This window comes from Aquila chrysaetos, chromosome 6 (assembly GCF_900496995.4).
Source record: "Aquila chrysaetos chrysaetos chromosome 6, bAquChr1.4, whole genome shotgun sequence".
NCBI classification, from domain to species: domain Eukaryota; kingdom Metazoa; phylum Chordata; class Aves; order Accipitriformes; family Accipitridae; genus Aquila; species Aquila chrysaetos.
The window spans coordinates 29,528,850-29,555,453 of record NC_044009.1 but is presented as its reverse complement, the minus strand read 5'-3'; the positions used below and the strand labels follow the sequence as shown (position 1 = coordinate 29,555,453).

Genomic DNA, 26,604 nt, shown 5'->3' with positions numbered 1-26,604 from the left:
GCCAGCTTTAGCTGCTGGATTCACACTGCAGCCAGCTAACTCTAAGTTAAAGACGGCTTTGTACAACTTATGCGTCCACAGTGAAAGTGTCCATCCACACAACGAACTTGCATGAGGTTATGAATACAGGACTTTAACACAGTGATGATATAATCTGGTTCAGCATTCACATCTAAGTTTTAATTATCAGCTGAAATTATTTCTGAAGATCCCTCAACTCGCTGATCCAATCACATACTTCACCATCATTTGCCAAAGATTTTGTCAATAGGGAGCCTGTGGGATTTTTGTCTTTGGGAGTGTCATTAGGACAGCAGTAAAAACTCATGCACAGTGAACTGCAGTTAGCTCTCCACAACTGGGAGATAAAAGAAATTTGGAAGACCAAACAAATAGAAAATGGAATACAATGCCACTGAACAGTCAATACCTTTTAAAAATTATTATCATTAATAATTAAGTTTATAGGTGTAAGTGTAAAGATTCTATTTACCTTCGCTTGAATGGTAGAATGATTAAATGCTTATCTAAGCCAAAAATACCAAAGCAAATGAAACCCTGGAGGAAAAAATATAGAAAAAGCAACATTAAGCAAAAACTTTTGTTTCTAAAGAACAGAAATAAAATGTTAAAAACTTATTGTCACAACACATGTGAAAAGTATCCCTCATCTCTAGATACCGTTCAAAATACATTTTGTTTCTGCTTTGATTTTTAATTTGGGCCTTAGAAAGACAGATTAATACATAACAGTCCATGAAACAAACTCTTCAAGAAACAGTTCAGTAAACCTAATGCTGTGACATGCCACCTGACACTTAAGGATAATCGGCTAAGCTTACATAGCTGGTTATTTAAATCTGTCTTTGAAGAACTGACTTACTGTAATTTGAATGCTAGAATGCTCTCTAGTTAATTCATTTCTCTGTGCCACTTTTGTATCAAAACTACTATCATTGCTTGATACTGTAGTGCATCTTGTAGGTGCACCTGTCCATGGATCTGTAAAACATTAGTATGTGTATCAACTGCCTTGCTTTCACCTTCATAGATAACAAAGCTACCTTGTGCCAGTTTGCACTGAAATAGGCCATGTGCAGCTGGAACAATTAAACATCTAACTGTCAGCTATCAGCCAATGGTGCTGTAACTGAAACTGAAGGATAATAACTTAAAGCCTTATAGCAAAAGTATCCACGTAGCCACCTTGCACCTATTTAGTTATATTGGTGTAACTCCACAGAAGCGACACCGATAAAGCTTTCTGGTACAAATAAGGCTAAAATCCTACTCTGTTTCATAGGCATTTGGCATTCAGTTGTCATTTGTACCTTTGAAAGTGTTCATGCACATAAAGGATGTGCATTATGATAAGCAAGCTATCAAAGCAAAAGAAAAAGCTTGAGAAAAAAAGGCAAAACAACATAAGGAGCTGGTGACTTCAGCATTGTTTGAGGACTTCAGCTTACAGTGCTTGTAACAGCATCTGCTGCAACACCCACTAACAAAGTAATTTTCAGAACAAACATTGATAAGTACCTGACCAAAATTAAAAACAGCACAGAAGAACTGCAATTCCACATATAGCCTTCCAGGCTCTTGGTTGAACAGCCACCACAAACAACTGGAAAGATTCTGTTAAGAAAAAAAACAAACAACAAAACCCACAAGCCCAATTTGATTGTTAAAAATCAAAAACACTTTCTTACTCTTCACATGCTAATAGATTCTTCCACAATTTTCACTGTCTTTATTTAACAAATGATTCAGATAAAGACAAATCAGAGGGAATAAACAACCTTAAACCATTATTTTAGTTAGGCTTAATAGCTGGGGGAAGGGAGGGGGAAGGGCTTGTTTGTTTTTAAACAAAACAATGCAAAACATACCAGTGTAGAGGTCCTGTCCCTTTACATGTTTACATAAGGAACTTGCCTTAAGCATACTGGGGTATTCAACCTAACACAGACAATATTAGCCCTTACAAATTTGCAGTATTTGTCTTCAGGCCCGTTTAGCTGAGACCAGTGCTTTCTACATGTTTTCTGCATAGTTAAGATTGTGTTAAGCTGAAGCACATACCACTCCAGCTATTTTAGATGCCTGACAAGGAAAAAACGTCCAAAGTTAACCCCTTTGGGTGTAAAGGCTAATTCTTTAATGTAACTGGTCTCATTTCATAGTATCTATGTAATCATTCAGATACAATTAAAATAGAGGCTAACATTTGGGATACCTCTTAAATACAGAAGATGTAAAAAAATATATTATCATGGAATATATGATACAGGAAATTTGAGAGAGGGAAAACTTCCATTCTGTAATCTAACAGAACCTGAAAAGCAACAGTAGTACCCATTACACTACATAGTTGTGCCACACTGTCCTTTCTTTGCAGTATGACATATTTGTGCCATAGTATTTTCCATTTCAAATAAAAATACTTGCACCCTAATTGTCATCCACAAGAAGTTCAGCTTTGAGAATTACATTCAAACAGAAAGAGTCGTTTCTCATCTTTGTTAAAAATTCAAATTATATCCCTAATACAGGAGCAGCCACCTTCACAACTAGGATCTAGTCAGTAATGGTGCTTGGCAACACCAACTTAGCTACATTGCCTCCAAACCCCCACTAAAAGCAACAAAATTGCATTTTCCCATTTCAAGTAAAGTCTTATGTTATTGGTCATTACTAAAGCACCTCAGAAATCCAAGTTCCAAATAAAAGCACGATCAGATGGAACAATTTTTGTACAGTCTCCTTCAGAATTTACTTTATATTTTTAATTGATTATTGTCTAGGGAAGAAGACTAGCTCTTGAGAAAAATGGGAAGAGGGGCAGTAGTGATGAATTAATTACCAAATAATATAACACCATTTTTTCCCTCTTTAGGGTTCTCCAGTGTGGCTTGCTCACTAACACCATCAATCTTAATTTCCCTTTAATTTATGATGTGGCACAGAAAAATTAATTTTATGATATCCCTTTTCCAGTAAGGGACCAAATTAAAGCTTCTAATTTATTTAATGAATTGTTACATGAGTAATTGGAAGATTTTTACTGGACTGTCTACATAGCTTTCCTAAGAATCATTCCACCTCAATGAGTTAAACAACACGGGGAGAAAAAATATTTACAGCAAACAGGCCAACAATAAGAAGTAAGCACAGCAGCACATGTCTGGCCAGCTGTTTGTCTCCAGCCTGTAGAAGCTGTTCTTCCTGAGCCAATACGCAGGTTCGAGCACTGCAATGACTCACACACTGATCAGCTGAAAAACAAACCAGAATTTTTCATTAGGCTTCTAACTTACAAACTCTATGAGCAAACTTGCTGAGTTAAATTACCTTGTAAGTATCTGTACTGAAGTCACACACACAAAATTTAATATTAGCTTTGACAATAACCTGTTCAGACATCAATTCTCAAATGAAACAGTAGTTTACATGTGCTCCTAAAATGAAGGAACTTTTTGCAACAGAACTCTTCTTTCAAAGGTTTAATGCAAACTTAGAAATAATGAAAAAACAGCCATTTCTCAGAATAGTTTTTAAACTTAGAATTAGTTTCCGGAATAAGTATTTCAAATATACTGTCAGCTCTAATGTTCTTACTCTGTATCTCAGCGTTGTTGAGCTCTATTTATTTCAGTTTTGTGACTGTATTTTGAACATGGTATATCAGAACACTGTCATAATTCTATCAATCAAAAGAGCCAAACACACAGAGAATGGATGCTTGTCTTCCAGCTAGAGTTCTAAGGAATTCTGAGTACCTTCCTCTAGATGGCAGTGAAAATCTTCCTGGCAAGGACATACCTAAGAATTTGCACCAGATACCTGTCATAGCAGTTCAGTGGGATAGTAGAAGGATTAGTTTTTATTGCAGCCAAAGTTACACATGTGTATCCATTACAATTTGCTTTTACCGATTTATAGTTTTGAAGTGTTCACTCAATAGGTCAAAAAAATTTCCACTCAATCTTAAAGTATTTTCTACCTTATCTTTTAGGATAAGAAAATTAAACTGGCCTTCCTCTATCATTGGAAGACATTCTTATGATGCTTGTCTGAATTACTTAATAGATAAAATATTTGGCAATAAGTGGAAAGCTGCATTTTGTGAGAGGAGACATAACTAAGTATGTTTCAGTGTGAAATAGTTATATTTGTTGAAAGTTATGTTGCATCCAAACAAAGCATAAGGCTATGAACTTCCTTGCTAAGGATGCAAAAAACCAAGAAAATAGGAAAAAGAGAAAGGCTGTGCTGCAGCTAGCTTTGATTATTGAAAGTGATGTATGATGAGAATGGGCTGAGCATGTAGTTTTCCATCAGGTGCTGAACAGTCACTTTGATCCATTTTTTCCTATTTCAGTGACTCCTAAGGCCCCCTTAGTCAATTTTTTCCATCTGTCTCCCCTAGACATGAATAGTACAGCAGCATGGACACTTGATCTAATCTGCAGTAAGTGCTTGCTCCTCTAGATCTCATTCAGGTTTCTCATGCAAAACCTGTGCATGATTACAACAAAGCCTTCAAAGGCCTTTTTAGAAGACACAAGATGTGAACATGAGAATGTAAAAAAGCGTGTTTAAGTTGAAAACTTGAGGCAAAGTAGGGTTATGTACTTCTCAGCATCCAAAGGCAGCAATGATGGAGAGGTAAAGTCTGAATGCTCAGAAGGATGTGTTAAAGCAGCTTAGTGGTAAAAAAACCCAAACCGAAACAACTGTCCATCTTGAGCACTGAAAGATTACTGATAACTATCAGGCAGAAGAGAACAAACACCTAACTTATTGCCTAATGCTTGAATTTAATATAAGTTATCCAGGTAGAGTTGAGAGAACAACAGCCCAAACAGTTTCTTTGTGAGAACAACACACATAAATGTTGTGGAAGAGTTTGTAGTATTAAAACAAGGAGACGCTACTGCTTTACCTGTCTCAATTGCAGGAACCTTGCTTTCAACAGCATTTGTCACTGCTTTGCTCTCTCTAGCACAGGACAATTCACCATTTGTTGTTTGACAAGAACAGCAACCTATTAAGAGTATACAGTAACAGGATAGTTAGCTGCCTTCACTACCATAATTTATTTTCCAAGTATAACAATATATTCTATACAGCTTTAACTACTATCCTCCAAAATAACCCAAAAGGAGAAAGCAGACTTAATTTTTCCAATTTGTTGAGAGGGTGAATGGGTTACACTACTAATATATAGAAATATTTAACACAGCACTACCACCATGGAATCAACACAAGTACTTTTAGCTAGAGGGAAAACATATGGTAAGTGATCAAAAAGGCTACATACAAACAAGGAGGATTAGAAACACATTGAGTAGCAATGCTGCTGGCATATAATTCATTCTCAGAGAGACAGTTCAGTGGGTAAACAATCTAAGATGCCTAGTGGACTGCATTTATCACATCCTTATCAAGATACCACTACTTACATAAAAAACATACATATGCTTTTTTTCCTGTCCACTTCCCCCACCCTTACAGTGACAATCATCAAACTTTCCTTAGAAACATAAACCTAAATCCTAAGGCAGTTATATCTAGATTTTCTTCTGTCCTAGTGTAACACTTGAAGGTGTAAACAACTGTCCTTCCCAGGTCAGAATTAAATTTGGAACATTATTTTATTGTATCCCGAGCCATTTACTCTTTTACAAATCTACTTTCTCTACCTCTTTCTGCAGATGGCTGTGCAGAAGATCCTGGAGAAGGCTGAGACACAGTGGCTGAAACTTGATTCCCCTCATTCCCTTCCACTTCAACCTCCTCCACTTGGCTACGTGGTGAGTATGGGTTCAATACCTCATAGTTCGACTCTTGCCTATTTCTGTTCATGCACATAAGTGAGATACCTGCCATCAGTATACTAATGAACAGGATCACTGCTGTGGTAATTATCTGTTAAAAGAGCAAGGAAAATACACTTAAATACAAAATAAAGGAAAATACTTGCATATATCTGCCTTTCTAACTTCTGTAGTTTCCTAAATAACTAACAAATACATCTGAATAAGAGAGTTTTCTATATTTACTGCTCTTGCATCTTGTAGCGCTGAAAGAGCAATCAGTACATGAGACTTAACTAGTTTACCTTGCCTGAGTAACTCAGGGTTTTTTTTGTTTGGGTTGGTTTTTTTTTTTTTGAAGCGGGGACCCCTATTTCCCACAAAATCCAAAACCATCCTCTCATCATCATCCTTCCCCTCAGGATCATTAGTGCTCCAGTTCAAGTTCTGTTCAGGTACCTTTTAATTCCAAAGAGGAATGTGTTCTTGTCACCCTCTGGCACAGCTCTAATTTCCATGCTTTTGCCAATGGGGAGCATGCTATTAATTAACCTTTACTTCTAATCATCTGCCACTGATGCCCAGAGTCCACTCCGAGGCTATTCAATACTTGTGAAAGCAGCACATGAATAATCCTGAGAGACTCATAGCCTCTTTATCCATAAGAAAGATGGAGGAAAACATGACAAATACCGATGCCAGTGTATTTTACATCCTCTGATAAGAGGAACTATTTATTGGTAAAAATGGTAGTTCAAGCTCAGGGACTTTCAACCCATGATTGTGCAGAGAAGTCTCCCGCAGTGCAAGCAGTTACTGCTACACAGTTAATGTAGATTCTATCTACTACAGACTGAAAGCCATTAATTAGCTATTGGATAGTAATAGTTTTAGATAATTATCAAGTGAGACGACAAATTAGTCACCAGGAAAAGGGCTCTGCAATTCATTACCACTCCTAATCCTTTTCTTTGGGAAGCCTACTCCCTCTTTTTCTTAGTCATAGTTGCCTAAACATGAAGGTCCTTGTTCAAGCAAGTTTTCCTAATGGTTCATTACAGAAATACATTTTTGTATCAATCTATAAGCATTCTATAACGATACTGTTGTTATGGTAACCTGTGCTTTGACTGAAAGCTACTTAAATAAGAAGCAAACAGAAAACACAATTTCTCAGTAATGTATTGGAACTGGCAGAAGTCTGAAGTGATGAGGACAGAACACATTCATACCTGGTATTTTCCATAGAAAAAGGCAGAGTCAATACTAGTGTTGTTACGTTCACCAACAATTAGTAATATTCCCACCAGAAGTGTTGGGACTCTGAAAGAGCAAAATAGGAAGAAAGTAACATATTTAGCACGCTCCCACTAATTCTACAGGGAAACATCTGAATTAACTTACCCCCATCCAGCTATGATAATAAACCCAATGGGAATCTTTGCTGTTTCTCTCTTCCTCAACAGAAACAAAGAGAAAGACAGAAAACCTACAAAAAACCAAAAACAAAAACAAAAGAAATGCCTTGTTTATTATTAAAAAGGGAACTGGTAAATACAGACTCTAGAAACCCTATGATGCAACCTGCTCAATAACCAAGACATTCTTCTCAGACTTTCAAATAGTCCAAAATTGTTTTTCTAGATGTATTCTGAGAAAGTAAAATAGAAACACCTATTATCTTAAAAAAATCATATTAATAATGAAACATTGAAGGAATTCCAGGACATTTTATATTAAACATCCACTTCTAAATGCTTAGAAAGGTTCACAAGCGTATAAAAGATGTCAAGAGAATATTTAAGACACAAGTAACTACTTTCTTAAGGTATCAACAACAATTGTTCTAGACTGACACTCTTAATTAACCAACAAATAACGTTGTGTTCTGTTACATCATTTCTTGAAAAACTGACTAGTGCTTTATAAAAAGTCAATGATAAATTTAACAAAAAAGTTTTACCTATTTTTACGTATATAATTATACATGGGACTATCTTCTGGAACTGCCTATTCTATTCACAACTCAGAAGCTCAGCAACATTACCCATGCTGAAGCAAAGCTAGTATTTATGTTAGGCTATACTAATCATGAACTACCTATTTCAGCTAAACATAAATACAACTTACTCCACAACAACACCACGGGAATTAAACCCTTAGACTTCTGGACTCAAGAACAGTATAAAAAGTCTCCTGAATAACCAAAGTCTCTTTTTTAATCATACAGTAAGGTTCTCCAAGCTTCTTGATGCATCTTTCAATTCTGCCTATTTCAAGTAATGCCTTCATTAATCATCTACACCTGCAGAACCCACCCATTGTTTTTAAAAACTACAACTGCCAGGGGAAAAAAAAAAAATGTTAAAGCTACTTTTATATTTCCCTTCATTCTCTATTTCCTACTTTTTTGAGGCACAAAGTTTTAAAATCTACTTAATGCTGAATAATCAATTTTTAAACTCTGCAGTAATTAAAAATCACCAATAAGATTTTGACTAGCTGAAGGGCAACCCACCACATTCACTCTATTTGTAATTGCTTCTGTCTCAAGAGCAGGTTCTTGTCTTTGCTACAAGCTAGCAAGGCTGCTGTATCTAGACCTGCCCTAGGTATAAGCTTCCAATAGCAGAAGCAGTGCCTGACACTGAGCCCTGCGTTGCTAGTGCTGCAGCCTGGCACAGCTTACAGGTATGCATATTTGTAGAACTACATACAAGTGAAGGAACAATTACTCTGAAGAATATAATAAAATTATTTCAGTACATTAATCTTTTATTACAGTACCTAGGTTCTGCCTAGAAAAATCATACCTGTCCACAGGTAGGTACCATAAAGTGAGCTGTAGAGGAATATAAATACTAGGATCTGCATGGTGATGTCTTTCTCTTTAACAATGAAATTCCATACCACCATTCCAATGCAAGCAATAAACTGGAAAGAAAGGTAAGATGACATCATTTAAACTGGGAAAGCAGGATGACAAGAAAAACTGAACACAGTGTAATACAGCTACAATAAGCTTCAAAACTCCATCCCCAGGTGCACTGGAGTGTGATTTTATGAATTAGATAGTTCTCATAGCAGTAAAGCAGTGCAGCAGTAAATTCGGTATTACAGTTATATCACTGACTATAGTACCTTATTTTCAGGAGGGGGGGTTTTGACAGCAATTATATAGCTCAGATAAACTGAGAGTAAGGCAAGTCAGAAAAAAATATATAATCTTTATATATATATCTTATAATAAGAAAAATGTAATGCTTTTGTTAAGTATAAACCATTTATCTGAAAGAATTTGGGCATGAAGCTGAGGTCAACAGATGTTTGTTCAGCCAAGAATTATACAATTCTTTACAGTTTTAGTACTGAAGGAATCTGAAAAGATAGGCTGAAATATTATGGAAATAGTAACACAATAGTTCAAAATTTTTTTAAGATGAAAGCTAACTTTGCTGTTACAGACAAGAAGCACCTGCAACTCTCATACATGACTTTTTTCAAACGTGACTCCATGATCAGACCTCAGAGAGTTTACTATATATATTTTTTTTTTTAAACTACAGAACACTTCAGAAAGCACTACCACACAGATATATTACAAGCACAGACTGCTCTCACTGAATTTAACAGCAGTTGTGCAGTTGACTTTAAGGGAAGAAGGAACATGTACTTTGCAGTTTTCTCTCAGTTTAAATAACAATTAAAATTAATCCAGAGCTATTTGGCTTTGCCCTTCCCTAACCACCAGCCATGCATTCCCACACCCCTTCTTTGCATCAGCACTGGCACCCATCTGATCCCTCAGCAAGCCACTTCAGGGAGCTAAACCAGCATGGGGATTAGTTTTCTATTTAGCTCCTTGAATCATGTCACCATAGAGTCAAACACATGCTGCTGCTGATCCTGGCATTGCTCACTTTCAGACTGGCATAAATTGATACAGAAGTGCACTCAACAGTATTAGGCAGTAACTAAAAATATATTTCAGAAGCCACTCTCTATTCTGATTGCTTATAGTTCTGTTTGAGAACCATACTACCAGCATCAACTATCATTTTCTTCAAGGGTGTATTTTAAGGCACAGAAATTGTTTAGACGAGTCATACATTAGATTCCCCTGCCCTCCATAGATGGCTACAAAGATATCACTATAGAAACCAAACTTGTAAAAATGTTAAAAGACTTTAAAAAAAACAAAACTCACAAAACAGAATTCTTCTTACTACTGACCTGAGCAACAAGTAGATTTGTTGTAATCATGTGAGGAAGCTGTTTGTATTTCTTACTCAGAAGAACAACAATAAGAGACCAGATCTGTAACATACAAGAAAAAAATTAATTTAAGAGTAAAACAAAACCCAGATGAACAAGATGAGTATTCTGGCAGACTATGGTGAAACTAAATATACAGCAAATCTTCTTGAAAAGTTTCTTAGCAACATGACTACTGTAGTCAGCTCCACACCATCTGCTGCCAGTCCTTATACCTCAGCAACTATGGCCAGAAAAAGCAATCCATGTTCGTGTTCTCATGATGGTGAAATATTTCCAGGAAGCATCAAGAGCTTGCCTCTAGTGTACAGAAGCCTGGTTGTTCCTCAGGACATAAATGACCACAGAGTAGCCTGGCAATTTTGAATTTAAAATTCCTCCCCCTACCCTGAATCTCCTAAAATGGTCTGTGACGGCAAGAGGCAGCATTCACTTGTGGCTTCCCTTGAGGCACAGTTTCAAGACAAGAGGACTTCAGTGAGACAACAACTTAAGAAAATTCCAACTCCCCCCAACATGGATATTTTTATTGTAAAAAAGCAAACAAAATAAACACACTATCTGTAGTGCCTATAAAGCTGAAACACAATTTATATCGGACTTCTGGATTATCAACCCACTTTTCAAGAACAGAATTTCTAGGAAAGGAATTTGGTAAAGCTAATTTAAAACTTCCAAGTTAAACATTTTAATTAATAATCATTAATACTTCATTAAATAAATATTCACTGGCATTTCTGGAACTGAAGTTTGTACGCAGCCTCCATTACTGTGATATCCAAGCACCTCACATGGCTTGATGTAATTATTCCCTGTGGTGTCAGCTAGTACTGTTATTCCCCCACACCCTGTTATTTAAAAACAAAAAAAACAACCCCAAACTAAAAGGACAAACTCTTAAGCCCTGCACTAGTGCTCTAATTCACTTACCCACCTTTCTCTACAGTGCAGCTTTCCAGCTGACCCACTGCTAAATCAAGAAGATTTTTAACTCCTTCCTCATCCTTCTGCAACAGGATACGACAAGGAAACACGAGTCTCATCTTACCATGACTCAATTTGCTGCTTATGTACTAAAACTACTCTGACATGACAGTGTGCTTTTGTATTTCAATTCATCAACACCTACCAGAGAAATGAGGCTGACAATACTTATGTCAAAGCTAACGTTTTGCAGTGCAGATGCCAGTGGGTTGGGGTCCATAGATGGAATGGTCAACAGCCACGCAGAAACATACATAATAGGTGCAGACACAAAAGTGCTTATCACCATGCCTGAGGTAATCTGCAAAGAGTGAAACATAAACAAGAACAGAGTTAATCAGATCTCAAGCTAAATAATCTGTTTTCAGAAACACAACCACTGGCAAAATTGTACCTTTGAATTAAACATACATAGACCTTTAACAAATCACCGAGTTGTTTCTATAACAAATTATTTAGAATTTGAGCCAGAAAGTATCCATTTTATACATACAGTGAAACTGAAAATTTTAACAAGCTTCTAAAACAGTAGGAATAGAGAGTTCCCTGCTGCAAATTCCTGAAGAGTTTTTTCATGGGTGTCAAATATACTAATGACTGCAGTCTAGGGGTGGATTTACAATGTCACAATTTACTTTTGCATGCAAATATTCACACAGTAAATAATTAAGAAAACATGTAGTTATGCAAATACTAATATGCACCAATTCATGAGAAGCCATATATATTTACACTTAAGTGATTCCTATTTTGGCTTCCCATTGTCTTTCTGCTTTCTAGAATTTGCACAGTGATGGAAGTGTGAATTGTTACTCATACTACAGATCTCTGTTTTAAAGAAATTTCCTGAGTTTTTTGGGCACAAGATTTTATCTTGTAAGGTTTACTTTTAGTGTCCTCTTTTTTTTTTCCTTTTCTTTTAAAAAACCAAACTAAACAAACCCAAAATAGGTAACATTAAAAACAATGGAATTCAACAGGAATGTTTTAATGTCACTTCAAGAGGAAGAAAGGAAACAGTTGTAAAATTTGTATTTTAAGTTGAAAAGATAATTGATATCCTCTACTACAAAAAAAAAAGTAAAATGCATTTCTATCACAAGATTTAACTGAAAGGCAACACAACAGAATCAGTTAAAGCATACGTTCTTCCATAAATTTTCAGCATTAATCTAACACTGTTCTTACTGAAGTCAGTAACATCACTTAAGTTTTTTCCTACAGATAAGGTCTTTGAAAAAACAAACAAACAAACAACAAACCCACAATAAAGATACAAGTTCTTTAAATATAAAGTTATCCAAGTTCTTCCTACTAGAGTCACAAATAAGAAAAGTATGAGGACTTATTTATGAACATGTACAATCAAGACACTTGAGACATCAGGAAATAATACTTTGCTTAATTAATAATCTGAAATATAATTTACCTTTGAGATCTAGGGAGTACAAGTAAATCTAAGGAGTCTACACTACAGAAAAGCCTACTCATTTGTTTAAGTATTTCATCAACAAAGTTAAGCTCAAAGTTAGTATATGTTTGGGAAAAGCTAAATACATACAATTCCTACTTCCATATTAAATTGACTTGCAAATATTGCAACACCAGGTGCTGCTGGAAAAACTCCGTAAAGAAACGCATAGTTTGATAAACTGGTGTGGTTGACTATGCTGTCACTCTTGTCCAAGAGTTCCACCATTTCTCTACAGAGAAACGGCATCATAAGTCTGAAAAGAGAAGGAAAAAAGTAATTATAAAAATATTACTCAAGCTATAGCAATAGACTCTTCTTTACTCAGAAAATGAACCAAAAGGAAAATTGAGGTTTGTTTGAATCCTGTTTATGAAAAGCAAAACACTGACATCACTTTGAATGATTGCCTTTACTGTTAACGTGACATTTACCAGCTGATTAAAAATTTTGTCACCAATTAAACCAAAAAAGCCCACAGACAGAAAAAACGGTAAACGTGACAACAAACTCTGGGATATAAGCACATTCTCTGATTATACAGACACGTTCTTTGTATAAACCTCAGATTCAGAGAGGTAAAATATAAAAAAAAATCCCTCATTTTTCAACTGTTAAAGTAATAGTAGCTATAAGCAGTCAGCAGCTTTGAAATTTAGACCACCTTTCTGCAAGCTGTCTGAAATACAACAAGGGCGCAAGCTTAAGTATCCCACTCTGAAAGTTTTGGCCAGCAAAAAAAACCCTGCATCAATGCTATTTTGTTCGCCTTTAGCAATAACGCAGATCTCGCATAGACTCACTATGTAAGCCTTACACAGGCTAATTACATAAACTCACCAGCAGAGCAAAGTGGTAACATTAAAAACTGTTTTTTCCTCATGTTCTTACAAAATTTGTCATTGAGCTGGTTTACAAACTAGGTCTTTAAGTTTGCTAGTTAGTTGTACTGGTATTCAAATGCACCTTCAAATTTTACAGTATAAACTTAACCACCAAACAATCGTGCTATTATGTTAATTGCAGCTCTGTAGCAAATAAAAATATTTTGTTCACCGGTAACTGAGATATATTCAAGGGAAGATAATGACGGCATAATTTCTAAATACAAATTGTCACTTATTCATGCTTAAAAGTCAGCTTAAGGGTGTAAAGCGACCATTTTTAAGCTCTTCCAATATAGCAGTTTCAAAGATTTATAGACAAAGCAAGGAAAACCAACTAATTTAAGAGATGTATTGTGTAATCCAAAGAAAAGACAAATACTAATCAAAATAATACTTAAACTCACACTTGTCTAACTATTTAACTAGTAAATTTTAGTTTAAGCTAGTAATTCCCCAAACACCCAATTTGTGACAGATGACCTGCAGGCAGTCCATGAAGACACAGCACCCCTAATTTTTTTTCTCTGCAGAGCCTGCCAACAGGGCTGTGGTCTGCTAAATTTCCTTTAAAAGTTAAGAGTTGTATACTACCAAAGAGTTTGGGAAGCACTCACCCAGAATACTGGAAGTGAAACATACTATCACTATAGTGATTTTGGGGAAAAAAGCCACCTGACCAGTATATTCAGAGCTTAAAACATCTAGAGAACAAAATTATAGAAGTACATAAATCAAACTTACAGTTTAGCTGTGATGAGAAGGATCAGTGCAACAAACATACCCTTTGTCAGTTTTTTTGTTTGTCCCACCATAGTTAGTCCAAGGTAAAAAAGTGCGGAGCCAGAAAATGAACTGCCCAGTCCATCAAGGAAGTTTTCAAGGTATTCAGGAATTTTCTGGCCAAGAATAAAGTTTGAGGCAATTCCTATGAAGACCATGAATACAATTGGGTTCTGCAAAACTCGAAGGAGTGCTAGGCCCACTATTTTGATTTTGCTGTGTGACACAGTGCGGTTATCCCTCCACTTCTGGATTTCACAGAAGATAAACCCCAGAGGGTTTAGCATCATAAGAGATATTGGAGCCACTAGGTAAATGTACTGGAGATACTCTGGGTAAGTGGTTTGATATAAAGCTTCAACTAGAAGACAGGAAATGAAAAGCGATGAGTGATAACATTTCAGTACAAAAATACATTAATACTGAAATTAAATTTTGCTGTCTGAAAACTAGAGAAAAATCATTTAATTATCCTTCAGAAGTAACTGCATTTACGATCAATATAAGATGATGTAGTAAGAGAAGTATGCCAAATCACCATTAGGCCACAGTCATCTAATGAACACATTAAAGACCAAAGACTAACTATCCAACACTATTTAATGATTCTACAAATATTCAACATTTACAGAAAAAAAGAAAGAAAACGATATAACAATCCCATGCACCCTTTGAGTCATCCCAAATGCTGAAAAAAAATTGGTTTTTATCTGAATTGCTTTCCTCCCCAGAAACATGAGCTGTGGAGAATTAAATGCACATTTGCAGGACACAAGTTTCTTCTCATCTTAGGGGAGTTTCACATCTCTGGAATTTAACCAGTTTTCAGTGGGTAAGTCAGGTGTGATCTTTCTACTTTGATTCAATACAACACAGCAAAGCAACAACCAAATAAAAAATACACTATCATATAATTATTAGTTCATTCTCTGGGACTAGTCAGGACAAGAGTTACCACTGTAGTTCTGGTCCCTCAAGGAACTTTAAATCACAAGCATTTGTTTTCATTGCTACTACATACTTTCGAGTCAAGGTAGAATTGCTTCTTATTTCAAGTTTGTGCTAAGTTTGTGCTAACAGCACTTCAAAAATCATGAAAAGACTCAGGAAAGATATACAAGATTCCACTCTAGGGTGAATTAAAAAAACCCAATGTTTTTAAAGCAGGATGTTATCTTTTACCTGCCTTATAATGTTATTATTTCAAGTAATTTTCAGAAATATGCAAAGTATTGCTTTCCATTTTAGTTTTTCCTACCCTAGTTAGAGAGAAACACATTTTTCCCCAGGCAGAAGTATCTTAATATGCAGGTGCATTCTACTTGTACTACCAAGAATATTAAGAAAAGGAAGCACTATTGCATAAATACACCTACTAGACCTTTCTATGGGATAAACTTTATTTAGTACTTTGAGTGCTAAGTTAAGATCACTAAACAGCCAACTGTTGCAAGTATTTCCATTTCCCCGTATACTAAACCTGTTCTGTTTCTGAAAAAGTTTTCCCTTGTGACTATGTTTTTCAAAATCCAAAAGATATTTACCTTCATATTATTCAAGCATCTGGAATGACAGGATCTACTAAGTGCTAAATCAGCACTTACTGTAAACAGTCTCCTCTTTAGACTGAATAAACTGACATTCTCAATTACTTGATTTCCAATATATAAAAGGCACTAAAGGTGCTTTTCCTCTTACAGGCCATGATTAAAGAACATATACAAGAGCTACCTGTCCTAAAATCCTGAATAAACTGCTGAACAGAACTACCAACTTGTGCTTAGTTACCACATTTAACAAGCCAGTTTTAAGCACTAAATATATTCTGATAAATAAAACCACTTTAAACAGCTGGACACTTTTTAAGTAAATTTTTTTCTAAAACCTCAAACCTTAGAGTGATGTTTTTATGCTGCTTTATACAGAATGCCCATTTCAATCAAACGCAGCTCAACACAAGTCATACGTAGATAATGCCCGAGTGAAAAATGTAATAAATCATTATTTTTTGGCAAAGTGAAACCGTATACTTAATACAATATATTAAGGTCTGTAAGTACTTTAACTGATTTATGAAGTCATAATGCATTTTCCTGGGTAGCAAAAAGTGGAACCAATGTAGATTACTGAGTCAGTGGGTAGAAAAAAAAATAAATAAGAAAACACTCTTAAGGAATCATTAAGACAGTGAAAATAATCCACAACTATCTGTGATGAAAATTTTTCTTTTTATTTAAATCAAGGTGCCTGCTTGCTGGTCATAACAAAAAATTGAAATCAAAGATACTTTAATACTTTTTAAAAAAAAATTAATTCTCCACATCCCAGCTGCTCAAAATTACATATAAATCACACACTAGTTCATGCTTAATTAGCACCACTAAAGTCATGGTAACTGAGCCATCATCCCCACAACACTTCTGCTATACCTGTGCTTTAACAATACAGTACAGGAGTAGATGAAGCTGTTCTGTCAGAGTTGTATCATCTCACCCAGTAATAAAAACCAAACAGACAAAGCTTTCATCATAGTAATTCTATCTGTGTCGGGGGGGTGCTAGTAAACCTCTGTAACAGTTGTTTTTCACCCCAACATCAGTTTGTAGCGTAGAACTGTCGCAACAGTGATTAGAGAAAAACAGAGTGGTGATCTTTGAAAATTTAACCTGCATTTTAATTTTCCTATGTGCAAACCTTTGTTAAACAGCAAAAAATAGCATAGCGGTTATTAAAGAAATTACATGGGATGAAAGCTCAGGACATTATTTATTTACTTAAGAGTTCAAACTGCCTTTTTAAATAATGTTATTATAATACACAGATTTGTCAATACTGATTTTTTTCCCTTACAAATTTCAACTGAAGCAGCCTTTAAAAATATATTTCCTTTAAAAGATCAGGTTTTGCTCAAAACACCACCTATCATCATACATAAAAGGAATAAGCAAGACATTCTTTGTTCCCCAGTCCTGCAAACACTTCAGAGAAGCCACTAACAGTAAAAAGTTTGCACACGTGACAGTGTGAACCAAACACTGGTGAAAGTTTGGAGATGGGAGAAGGGAAAGAACAGGATAGGAAATAAACAGCTCTAAGAAATAAACAACCCTTAAGCATCTACAGTGTTGCATTAAGTATTCCAGTAAAGTTCTTAATGAACTAAATGTTGTGAATTTGGCCAGATTGTACATAGAAAAAATATGAATCACATCTCATAAATCCTGAAATACTTGAAGAAAATACATGTAATCTGACAAGAAAGTAATTCAAAGTAGAAAGAATGTTTTAACGAGAAGGATACAATGGAAATATGTTCAGACAACCTCAAAATAGAAAAAAGAGAAACCCTAACTGGCATTTTAATCCAGTATCAAGAAACAAAGACGTAATCCTCACAGCCCTATTTGTGATATACTTCTGATTGATCTCAAGAGGAATAAATCTCAGGAGATGCAACTGAGGGAAACAGGGTATTTTCATCCAAGGAAGAAAAAATTTGCAGTTGCATTTGTCTATATTTTATGCACATCCAGCAAATTTGAAGAGACTAAGAAAGACTCAAGATTGTCCTGAGCACGCTGCCCTGGAATAGGGAGAAAGAAACTGCCAACTCCTCAAGTAATCTAAAATACAGAGCTACTTGTTGTTACGTATAATCTGGAATTGCATGTTTAAGCTTCTCTTTTGTAACTGTATTTTCAATTCTGTAATCAAGTACCTTGCTTTTTCCTTTGCTAGAACAAACTTGCTTTCTTTTTTTGTTCTTAACCTTGTCTAGATGATAAGAGTGATCTCAAGAGAATTTGAGAGGCACAGAGTACTTTCTCTTCAGGGAGCAGCAAACAAATAAAACATAGTCCAGACATCCTCTCCAAATGCCTTCCACTCAAGGTGTATTTGGAAGATCCCAATACCTGCAGTGTGCTTTCCCACATCAGCCACACAGGTCAGCCTGGGAAGAGGTAGCACTGGAAGCTACACTGGCACAAAACAGCCTCCCAAGGCAGGTAAAAAGCACTGCAATTCAGACAGTAGCAGGTGGGAGAAGCCTGCTACAACTCCAGATTGTCCTAAGTATCACAGTATGCATAGCTAAAAGCATATTAACATACCATTAAGAAAACCTATAAAAAGGAAAAAGAAAAAAAAATCTTGCTTATCAAAAGGGAAGAAAATAATAGTCTTGCAGATTGGGATAAAATAATTTAATAACTGTTGTTGCTTGGAATTCAGAATATAGGCTTACAAGAACAAGACTACACATCTATACAAGTTATACTCTTGAATGCCTCTCTGTTTTGTTTGTTTGTTTTTTAGCTCCACTGGACTGGTGGTTAGTTATGCACCCCAAGAATGGCACCACAGCCGCATAAAATTCCAATTTGATACACACAAATGCAAGTTACCACAAATCACCAGCAATCTTGCTTTTAAAAGACTGACTTCTTCCAAGACTATATCCTAAAGCATGTCTACTGGCCGCAATAGAATAAAGATTAAGGCATAAAACACGATTGGCTACATAAATTATGTTAAGCAGCACAAAAATTAGAGGTTTCTTCTGAACAGATTTAAAGTCTGTCACACACACTCCACAACCAGTAGGCACCAACATTATGGCTGGATGTTTTCTTTCAGCTAAACTAAGAGGTAATGCCAAATCAGTAAAAAACCCACTACAGCTATTTCAGAGGCCAGAGTAACAGGCTCATACTTTGCAAAGCAAGGAATTTTGGTCTTGAGGGAAACTGGCAATTTCCCATATGGAAAATTGCCTGCAGTAAGTGTAAGGTAATTTATACCAATTTTGAAATTATATTTTAAATCCTTTTTTTTTTTAATCTTATTTACTTTAACATGACAAGATCATATAGACAATGATAGTTGAATTGTTTTAAATCCTGTCTCATTCACACCAGCTGGCAGTTTTCTTCCCTTACTAAAACGCACATGGTCTGAGGTCAAGAAATGTGACTTGAGAAATGGCTTCGATAACTCATAACTTCAGTTCAGAAGTCAATTTCAAACTATGGAAAAATAAAAGCACACATGTCTAGAACACTGAAAAATAATTTTAAAGAAGAAAGCATACTTACCTATTGGATATCCCAGTGCAAAGTCATTGCTTTGTGTAGCAAAAATAGGGAACAAACCTGCTTTGCTAAATCGATTCTCTGGACTGGCTACCAACAATGTTAAAACGCAGACTAAGAAAAACACAGCAGCTTTGGCAACTAAAATACTGTACAGGAAGGACCAATTCACATTAGAAAAGTTAAGTACCACCATGTTTTTGAACAGTAGGGCTGGGAGTGCAAAACGGGACACAAAATTTCCCAGTCCTTTGGCCTGAGTTGATGTAATAATGTTGGCTCTTCCAGCTACGTAGCCACAAAGAATTATTCCAAAGCATTCTAACAGGGCTGGGAAAAGCCTGCTTATTGACATAGAAGGAGTACCGCCAGTGGTATTGAATCCAACTTGTCCAAGCAAAGGAATAGACATATTAGCTGAAGATGAGAGGTTCTTTGCATTGAAGTCTGAATAGCTATCCATTTTCTTTGACCACCTCTTCCAAAAAAAGAGCATGAAATAATCTCATCTGTAAAAGAAATAAAAGTATTTATTTATTAACTTCCAAAACTGTGTTTGTGAATATTTATGGTATTAGGCTTGCTAGCAGAAGAGTTTACACTTACAAGTGCATTACAAATAAATAGAGACAAATAATAAGTAACTAAAGAGAAACAACTCTGAGAAAGAAGAATGCTGAAAAATCATTCCATACACACATAATCTTCACACAACTCCACACAATTCAAAAAGACAATTGACAGAGGCTAAAAATCCCCAAGAAATTTGAGGGTAACACTAAAATATTAAAACTAAATGTAGATTGGGCATTCAAAAAGCAAAAAATCCATTGGAAGGAAAGGAGATATAACAAGGATGGTTTTGTTATTATTCTAGGATCTAAACATAATTTAGAATAAATTACAACCTTTCAGCACTTTCCAGTCCTTTCAGAAAACAGCAATTGCTAAATTCTCAGTGTATATTCCTCGCTTTCCCAGACTACCATTACAAGCCGAGTTAACTCTCCAACAGAAAAGCACAAGAGTCTTTACATACTTGTTAGCAGCTTGTAACTTTCCTTACCTTCTCAGCTCCCTGTCAATTCCCAACTACAATTCTCACATACTCTGCTTTCAACAATCAAATTTTAGTTTTCTTTTCTAACACCTTTTGTTTGCCCCAGGATATCTTATCTCAGGTCCTCCCTAAACCATGCCCTACTTGGTTCTTTTTCCTTCACAATAAAAATACACTTCGAACTCCAAATATCAAAATCCCATCCTTGACCTCTCTTTAACTACTGCTGCTCACCTCTGGTTCCACACACTCAGCTTTATGCATAGTTGGGAGTCATCCTTCACCTCCATCTTTAGATCCTATTTAATCCAGGTTCTGCCCCTGAAACAATTCTTACCAAAATCCTGAGAGGCCAAAATTTTCTTAAACTCTCAGAATTGGTGTTCCATCTTCATCCTTTGTGACCATCATACACCTTTATCATAATCATCCTCCTCTTGAAATTTTGCCTTTCCCATATATTTTGTAATTATAGTGCCTCCTAATTGTCCTCTCATCTCTACTTGTTCCTATAACATTTACATGGGAGGATCCCTCTAAATTTCTGTGGGTGCCGATAGGGCTCCTTCCTTGTTCCTCTTTTGTCTCCCTACATCCTCTGCCTGTGTATTTTCATAAGCACTTACTTGATTACAAGCAGATGACTCATAGATCTCTCTAATCCAGACCTATTTTCTTCTGTTAAAACTATCATTTCAGTCTATCTCCAAGATCTCTTTTGTGAATATCCTGCTGTCAATTCAAGTCCAATGAGCCTGAAACTGTCCTCTTCCTACTCTCCCCAAAAGATGCTCCCTCAGTCACTCTGTGCCATGTATCTATTTTGTTAGAGGCGAGTGACAAAGGTTACAAAATCCTCTAATTTGGAGGAAATGCAAACCTGCTAAACTTGTATTCATCTATAACTCTGTTGCAAGGAAAATCTTTGCAGTCTACCAGTATCAGTTCTTTTTTTGTACATCCTTCCACAGACTCATTCTCTGCACATCAAAACCCACCTGCTTTCATGTTCTTTTACAGTATAAGCTTATGCCCTCTTTATCTTTTACAGAATAACAAGAGCCCTTACAAGAACATGAGCGCCAGGCAAGGAAGATATATTTGACCAAAAACTGTAGCTTCTCCACTCTGGCACAAAAACATTTGGCAAGGCCCTCTCTACCTTCAGGAAAGATTTAGAGATCGAATCATCATATCCCTCTTCAAGTTCGTACCTTGCTTTGTGCAACTTTGACCTCTCCCAACATTTCAGTATCATGTGCTAATGATACACTTTCCAGTTGCAAGGAATCCACATACGACACAGTGGTCAATAATCTAGTTAATCACACTATTTCTTACCCATATTCCTACATACAATTCTTTAGGCCCATAACAGTGAAATTTAAGTATGCATTAAATTAAGTACTTATGTACAACAGATACGTCTTGTGACTCCTGATATTCACTTGTTACCAGCAATCCCCCTTGAAAGGGCTGACTATAACACAGCAGGTTCTATATGCAAGTAGACATGTAAAGTCTGCAAATCAGATGAAGAGAAAGGACAAATACACAGGTATTCATCAGTCAATAGCAAGGTCTTGCCAGAAACAGACATGGCTTTGGTGATACAGCTCTGAAACATGTGTAGTCCATCAGCTAACTCTGTATAAAATTTTGACATGACTAAATCGTGAAGTACTCTGGAAAGGAAGTCAAGATAACTTACCCCACTCTGTAGAGATAGAAAATAAGGCAAAGGTGAACTGATTTGCTCTAAGCCATTTAACATATCAGTGGCAAACCTGAGATTCCCAATTCCCAAACCAGTGCTTTGGACAGCATAATGGCTAGATCTGTGCAAATTAACAACTGGTTTAAGAGTCTTCCCAGCCTCTTTGTATCCTACCTGCAGGGAATAGAGAACTCATAACAGCCAGGTAAATAAGCAAATAAATCAAGTCAGAGCAAAGGTGAGATCTTGTATGCTCTATTTCAGACCCTGGCATCCAGCATACACGTATTCATTCACATGTAGCACAAACTCTTTGACTGATGACTTTCATTTACGCCTGAGCCTTTTAGTAAGCACTCCTACAGTGCTGTTGCAATTTATCTGGGCTGAGCGGCTGCATCATCCAAATCTGTCCAGTAGCCTTGGCTACCTCTTCTCTCAAGGAAAATGAGTCTCACTCCAAATAGGGCTTATTTTAAAGGTTGTATTTTTCTGATTTTATAGATGATACATTCACCTAGATGTATTTGGACCAGGAGCTCAAAGCATTATCTACTACAGAAAGATGCAAAAACTTGCAATAAATGAAGCAGACAATAAACCATTTCTTCTACTAGCAAAACTTAAGGAAGTTGTTGGGATTTGCAAAATGTCTAAAAGAGGATCAGAGACAGATTTCCAACACTGAATTCTTGAAAGAAGCCAGCCACAGTCTACATTAGCTGCAAGGTGAAAATCACATTTTTGGCACAGCCCCACCTCAAATTCTTCAAGCTTGCAGCACTGCATAGAGGTAAAGCTCCTGGCAATGCAACATGTTCAACCTACTCCCTGCTCTGTTGAGGTATTTTCTTCAGCAGTAAGATAAACGTGATGCTTTTTTAACCAAATGCAACATTTGGTCTGTAGCAGAAGTGTATTCTGGCTGTATCTATCCCTAAATTCTACTATTCCTTCTCATCCCCTGTGCCTTCCTATTCAAGGCTGTATCTTTTACCACTGTGTCAATACCAGTGACAACATTTATTTTCTGATATTCTTACTCACAAAAGCCACAGTCTACATACAGTTATATAGTGGGAAGTTATATAGTCTTTTACCACTATAACATCTCCTTCCTCTCTTTCTCTCCTGAAAAGTGGTTTGAGCTGTCCAGGCTTTTTGCTTGCACAGACTAAGCCTTCACAGGCGAGTCTATCAATATAGCTACACAAGCCCATACTTTTAAACCAAAATTGTGCCTAAATTAATTAAACACCAGTCTTCCCTCTGTATTAAAATTACTATTTCTCCTCATAAAATCACTACAAGTGCCCTTGTCCCCGTGTTATAATTCAGGACTTAAGTAAATATGCAGAAGACTGACTCTCTAGTTGTATCAGTCAGTAGCTAAATCCCATATCTTCCTCACTAGATCAAAACTGACATGGATATACACCCACACATCCTAAAACCATCTTTACAAAAGTGCCACAAATATTCCTGCAGCCTTCCTTCAGGCTATCTTCACCTTGAAATTCACTACAAGGGACCCTGTAAAGTCAGTCAGGCCCAATTTCTGGTGAACAACATGAGTTTCAAAGACAGAAACTGCATCACAGTAAAAGCTGCTACTGGCACTCCTCCAAGGGCTATGAGTGTGAATCATCTCTTCAACTCCAGAGATGCGCACATCCCAAAACATTCACATTTAACACAGATTTTTTATTGCAGAGCAGTGGGCATTTTCCAGAAATGCAAGCTCTTGCACAGCGTGCTGCTTAACAAAGTGAATACATCTCTCATCCCCTTTTGCTCTATAGGATACATGCATTTACATAACTGTTGTGAGATTATGTAATGACTAATCACAGATTTAACATACAGCCTTATCACACCTGGGCCTTAACTCAAACTAGTATCTCACATGAGCGAAAATGTCTTCAATTCATAGTTCTTAACGAAATCAAAGATATTGATCTGATGCAAAACCAAAACCTTATATATTCTACCAGAAACTCATCTGTTCTTATAGTAGATGTAACAAATTAACTAGTCAAATGACACTAAAATAAGGAAATAGCTGCACTGTTGGGAACTGCAGGCCAGCAAAGGCAAACCTTTTAGGAATAACACTGCCTCATCTGCTGTCAACTGTGTCAAGCGTAGCTGCTTGCAGCCACACAGTCAGCTTGCATTTGTAAGGAAGGACAGTACAGCCAGCACGAGAGGAAGCCTGGTATGAAGACCAACAATAGACAGAGAGCAAGGAACAAGTGCAATTTACAATTCCCTTAAACTGGAGCACTGATATTTGCCCACTTCTCTCATAGGTTGTCAATATTTGTAAAGTGTTAAAATTCACCAGACCAGAAACTCAATTCCTCAGCAGCTGTGAGTTAAGCAACATTAGGTTCCTCTCTGAGTACCGAAATAGAGTAGTAGTCTCCTTTTCCAGCAGAAAAATCCCTTTCATCTTCTTTTTTAATGAAAGTTAAAGATGGTATGAGAGAATAGAAGAGATACCTCAAGGCACATCTTCTCTCTGGTCTTTCACTCTCAAGCTTTCAGCTGGTAATCACTCTCAGGATAATTCTGGTGACACTGGCAAGGCTGTGCACATTGTTCATAAATTATATCCCACAACGTGACCTCATTTCCTACTTTAATGCAATGTAGAAACATCCCAAGGATGACACATTATTTTATTCAGGAGGCTGTAAGTGGAATCAGGGCAGGAAGAGGTACCATTCGCAGCAGCTCTAGCACCTCATCCTCAGTTCAGGTAAGAACGTACCATATGCATTTTCGTGTAAAAGTTTGTACAGTAAGTCAAAGAGGAAGCAACTTTAGAGAGTTACATTGATAAAATTAAGTGGGAAGAAGTGATTACTGTGGTTCCTCTTCTTGCAAGTTAACCGCAATTTTTACTTTTCTCTTTACCGGGCTAAGAAAGCAGACAGAGGACAATATTGTAACAGCAATTAACCCAAGAAGTGGGCCACCCCTACCTTGAAATCCAGACAGTGTTGCAAGAAATACCAGACCTTAAGTGTCTCTGAGCAGTTGTCTCTCAAGATCGCACTTCCTTTTTCAGTTTTTTTTCTACGCTGTCATTATAAGAAAGCACCTGGACAGCAGACAAGCGGGGGAAGCCGCGTGCACAGCAAGCCCGGCGAAGCCGAGGCCTGCCCTGAGCACGCGACTGGCAGAGCTCACAACGGCAACGCTTACAGCTACATCAAAATTCGTCAGTGCGGGTGTTCAGACAAGACCAAATGAAGCAACAGTTGCCAACAGCACAAAATATCGAGCCAGAAAAACAAATGGAAAACATACTTCCCCTTAATTTTCAATTAGGCTCATCTTAGGGCTTCTAAACAGAGAGATAGATAACTTCTGAAGCAAACAGCAAAACATTCTTCAAAAGACAGATTATATTTTATTGCCAGCACCCCTTAAAAAGCACCTCACTTACCCCACTTGCCAAATAGGGATGAAACATCCTTTGACTTATGGTGAGAAAGCCACAACAAAACAAAAACCTCTCACCTGCCCCTTTCTTGCCCATCACTGCTCTCTCCCTTCCACGGTCACCCCAGCTAGGAGCGAGCACACAGCATTTTCACTCAGAACACCCGAGAGAGAAAACAAATAACAGCACTGCCCTGTGTGACAGCTACCTCGTTAGAAAATAAAGCCAGAAGTCAGGGGAAGGAGCGGGCAGCTTACCTACTTAGCTTTTGGTAGGCGCCTCCGCACAAGGGTACGTATAGAGGATTTGTGCTCGGCCAAGGTGAGAACCTCTCCAAGGCCGAGGCCGCCGGTACCGAGGCCCGAGAGGGGAGGGGAGGGCCAGCGCGGCCCGCCCCGGCCCGCCCCACCAGCCCGGCACTCGCAGCCGGCTCGGCACCCGGCGGGGCCGGGCCCGGGGCCTCCGCCCCGGGGGGGACGCCGCTGCCGCGCACCGCCCCTCGCCCAGTGCGCCGGAGGCCAGGCCCGGGCCGGCGCCCAGCCGCGCCGTGCGGGGCCCGCGGGCGGGCTGCGGGCGGCCGGGGGCGCGGGGCTGCGCGGCGGACGCCGGCAGGTGGGAGGGATCAGCCGCAAGATGGCGGCGGCGGGGAGCGGCCGAGCCCCTCAGCCGGCGGGAGAAGCCCTCCGCGGCGGCGGGCGGGAAGGAGGGAGGGCGGCCCGGGCGCGGCGTGCCCCCGCCGCGTCCTTTACCCCGAGGGCTTCTCCCGCTCTCGGGAGCCGCCTTCCCTGGCGGGAGCGGAACAAGCTCCTGCCGCCTCCGGCTTCTCCCCGGGGCAGACCGAGCTCCTTGCCGCCACCTGCCCTCAGCCGGGCCCAGGCCCCGGTCCGGCGGCGAGGCGCTGCCTCCCCGCGGGGGCGAGGAGGCTCGGGGCAGAGCCTCCACTCACACGTGGGGCAGCCACGGCCCCCGGCGTCAGCAGAGGCCAGCGCGGGGCTCACCGGCGCTTATCTGCCCGAGCCAGGGCTGCCGCCCTCCGCTCGGCGTGGGCCGACAGTGGGGCTGGC

At 38.0% G+C, this 26,604-nt stretch overlaps 1 protein-coding gene across 4 annotated transcripts in view; it reads right to left on the bottom strand.

Annotated features, from left to right (window-relative positions):
- The window catches only part of GPR155 (G protein-coupled receptor 155), a 30,521-nt gene extending 4,596 nt beyond the window's left edge, over positions 1-25,925 (bottom strand). Inside the window, exons 1-14 of one of the 4 annotated variants that reach the window (XM_030018542.2) lie at positions 25,798-25,925; positions 19,313-19,818; positions 14,178-14,577; positions 12,640-12,805; positions 11,224-11,379; positions 10,053-10,136; positions 8,633-8,753; positions 7,224-7,308; positions 7,052-7,142; positions 5,706-5,931; positions 4,946-5,047; positions 3,142-3,275; positions 1,540-1,635; positions 494-558 (exon numbers count right to left, since the gene is read on the bottom strand). In XM_030018542.2, the coding sequence (XP_029874402.1) occupies positions 494-558; positions 1,540-1,635; positions 3,142-3,275; positions 4,946-5,047; positions 5,706-5,931; positions 7,052-7,142; positions 7,224-7,308; positions 8,633-8,753; positions 10,053-10,136; positions 11,224-11,379; positions 12,640-12,805; positions 14,178-14,577; positions 19,313-19,805 (2,219 nt within the window). In that variant the 5' untranslated portion in view covers positions 19,806-19,818; positions 25,798-25,925. The remainder of the gene's footprint in view (positions 1-493; positions 559-1,539; positions 1,636-3,141; positions 3,276-4,945; positions 5,048-5,705; positions 5,932-7,051; positions 7,143-7,223; positions 7,309-8,632; positions 8,754-10,052; positions 10,137-11,223; positions 11,380-12,639; positions 12,806-14,177; positions 14,578-19,312; positions 19,819-25,797) is intronic. The other 3 variants (XM_030018540.2, XM_030018541.2, XM_030018543.2) reach the window with 3 other exon arrangements.
- Positions 25,926-26,604: the final 679 nt, after the last annotated feature.